The 2,343-nt window shown below is 62.1% G+C and overlaps 1 protein-coding gene across 1 annotated transcript in view; it reads right to left on the reverse strand.

Moving 5' to 3' along the window:
• FMNL3 (formin like 3) overlaps window positions 1-2,343 on the reverse strand; it is a 15,411-nt gene that overhangs the window by 8,824 nt on the left and 4,244 nt on the right. Inside the window, exons 5-12 of the mRNA XM_031064559.1 lie at window positions 2,124-2,232; window positions 1,966-2,042; window positions 1,758-1,851; window positions 793-867; window positions 602-712; window positions 347-496; window positions 134-235; window positions 2-62 (exon numbers count right to left, since the gene is read on the reverse strand). Coding sequence (XP_030920419.1) covers window positions 2-62; window positions 134-235; window positions 347-496; window positions 602-712; window positions 793-867; window positions 1,758-1,851; window positions 1,966-2,042; window positions 2,124-2,232 — 779 coding nt within the window. The remainder of the gene's footprint in view (window position 1; window positions 63-133; window positions 236-346; window positions 497-601; window positions 713-792; window positions 868-1,757; window positions 1,852-1,965; window positions 2,043-2,123; window positions 2,233-2,343) is intronic.

Raw genomic sequence — 2,343 nt, forward strand, 5'->3', positions numbered from 1 at the left:
TCCTTCTCCTTGATCATCCTGCGCAGCGTGTGCACCTGGTGGCTCCTGTGCTCGTAGGTCTCCTGGGGACAGCGAGGGTCAGACCGAGGGGGATTGCGACCCTTCCCCGCTCCCTACAGCCCCTACAGCGCACCTTGACCACCTCCAGCTCCTTCTCTCGCTGCAGCAGCTGCTTCTCCAGCTCTGCCACCCGCATCATGTTCTCGTTCTCCAGGTCCAGCAGCTTCTCCGTTAGCTGCGGAGAGGGACACGGCTGTGCCAGCAGCTCGGGGACACCCCTGGTGTCACCTCTGACCTCCCTGGGACCCAGCAAGGAACATCCCCGCATCCCCCCGTGCTCACATACGTGGGACAGGTGGTCCTCCAGCTCCTCCACCTTCTCCAGGGCCACGTTCTTGGTCTCAGCATCCTCCAGCAGCCCCCCCACATCGAAGACGTTGTCCAGGTACGCCTGGATCTGCACCTGCAGCTTCTCACTCTCCGTGTGCCTCGACTTCTGTGGGCACAAAGGCACCGTCAAGGATGGGGGGGCCCCCTAACACAGTTCCCCTGACCCTCGACCCCCCCAACACAATTCCCCTGACCCTCGAGCCCCCCATACCTGCAGGAACTCCTCCAGCCCCAGTTTGGTGAACTCGTACTGGAGATGGACGCGGAAGTTCATGTCCTCCACCGAGTGCACCACGATGTTGATGAACTGCATGCAGGCCACCTGCAGGCAGTGCTGGTGTCACCAGGAATCCTCCTGGCCCCCCAGAGAGCCTCCCCCTGGCCCAGGACGGGGTGTCCCACCATGAAGTCGATGCTGCTGTCCTCGTTGCGGAAGTATTCCATCAGCCGCTCGAAGCGGTGCTTCTCCTTGCACACCTGGGCAGGCAGAAATGGGGTTCACCTGGCATGGCCCCCCAGCCACCGACCCTCCTCTCATCTCCTGGACTCCACTTTCCTAATCCCAGTCTGGTCCTGGTGCTCCCAGACCCCCCCATTCCTCATCTTCCCTGATGCCTCCATCCCCTGCACTCCATTCCCCCCATCCCAACCTGATCCTGTCTCCCTCCATTCCCCCCATCCCAACCTGGTCCTGTCTCCCTCCATTCCCCTCATCCCAGATTGCTCCTGGTGGCCCCATCCCAACCTTCTCTTGGTGTTTCCCTCATCCCAGATTGCTCCTGGTGGCCCCATCCCAACCTTCTCTTGGTGTTTCCCTCATCCCAGATTGCTCCTGGTGGCCCCATCCCAACCTTCTCTTGGTGTTTCCCTCATCCCAGATTGCTCCTGGTGCCCCCAGTTCCTCCATTCCCAGGGTCCAGCTCCCCAGTCCCAGCCTGATTCTGGTGCCCCATTCCCCCCAGCCCAGCCTGATCCTGTCTCCCGCCATTTCCCTCATCCCAGACTGGTCCTGGTGCCCCCATCCCAACCTTCTCTTGGCGTTTCCCTCATCCCAGATTGCTCCTGGGGACCCTGGTGCCCCCATCCCAGTTTCTCCTGGGGTTTCTCCCATCCCACATCACTTCTGGGGACCCTGGTGCCCCCATCCCAGTTTCTCCTGGGGTTTCTCCCATCCCAGATTGCTTCTGGGGTCCCCAGATCCTCCATTCCCGAGGTCTTGCTCCCCAGTCCCAGCCTGATTCTGGCGCCCCCATTCCCCCATCCCATCCTGGTCCTGTCTCCTTCCATTCCCCTCATTCCCCCCATCCCATCCTGGTCCTGTCTCCCCCCATTCCCCCATCCCAGCCCTGCTCCCACTCCCCTTGTACCTCCTTGAAGTTGTCAAAGGCCGCCAGGATGATCTCGTGGCCGCCCCTCACCAGGCACACAGCAGCCAACAGCTCCAGCACCAGCGCCTTCATCCTGGCCACAGTGTCACCATCAGTGTCACCATCACCATCAGTGCCACCATCACCATCAGTGCCACCCCCTGCCAGCTCCAGGACCCCTGTCCCACCCTGCCAGACCCTCCCTCACCTCGGGTTCTTGTTGTTGAGGCTCAGGGCAATCTCGTTGACGGCGTGGGGGTGAGACATGACCAGGTTGAAGCCGTACTGTGGGGATGGAGAGCAAAACCAGCGTCAGCCGCGGCGCCAGCGGTGACAACGGTGTCCCCACCGTGGGGGTGACAGTACCTGGTAGTTCATGATGGCCCGAAGACACATGATGCACAGGTGAACATCATCCTTCTGGCTCACCAGGCGTGAGTTCTTCAGTGCCCTGCGGCTGGGCAGCGTGCCATAGCTGCAGGACAGGGCGCACAGTGAGCGGGGCTGGCACCAATGCGGGGCACGGCGTGGGGACAGCGTGGGGACAGCCGCCAGGCGGGCATTGGGAGGGACAAAGGCAGCCAGG

The sequence above is a fragment of the Geospiza fortis genome, unplaced genomic scaffold (assembly GCF_000277835.1).
Source record: "Geospiza fortis unplaced genomic scaffold, GeoFor_1.0 scaffold599, whole genome shotgun sequence".
NCBI lineage: Eukaryota > Metazoa > Chordata > Aves > Passeriformes > Thraupidae > Geospiza > Geospiza fortis.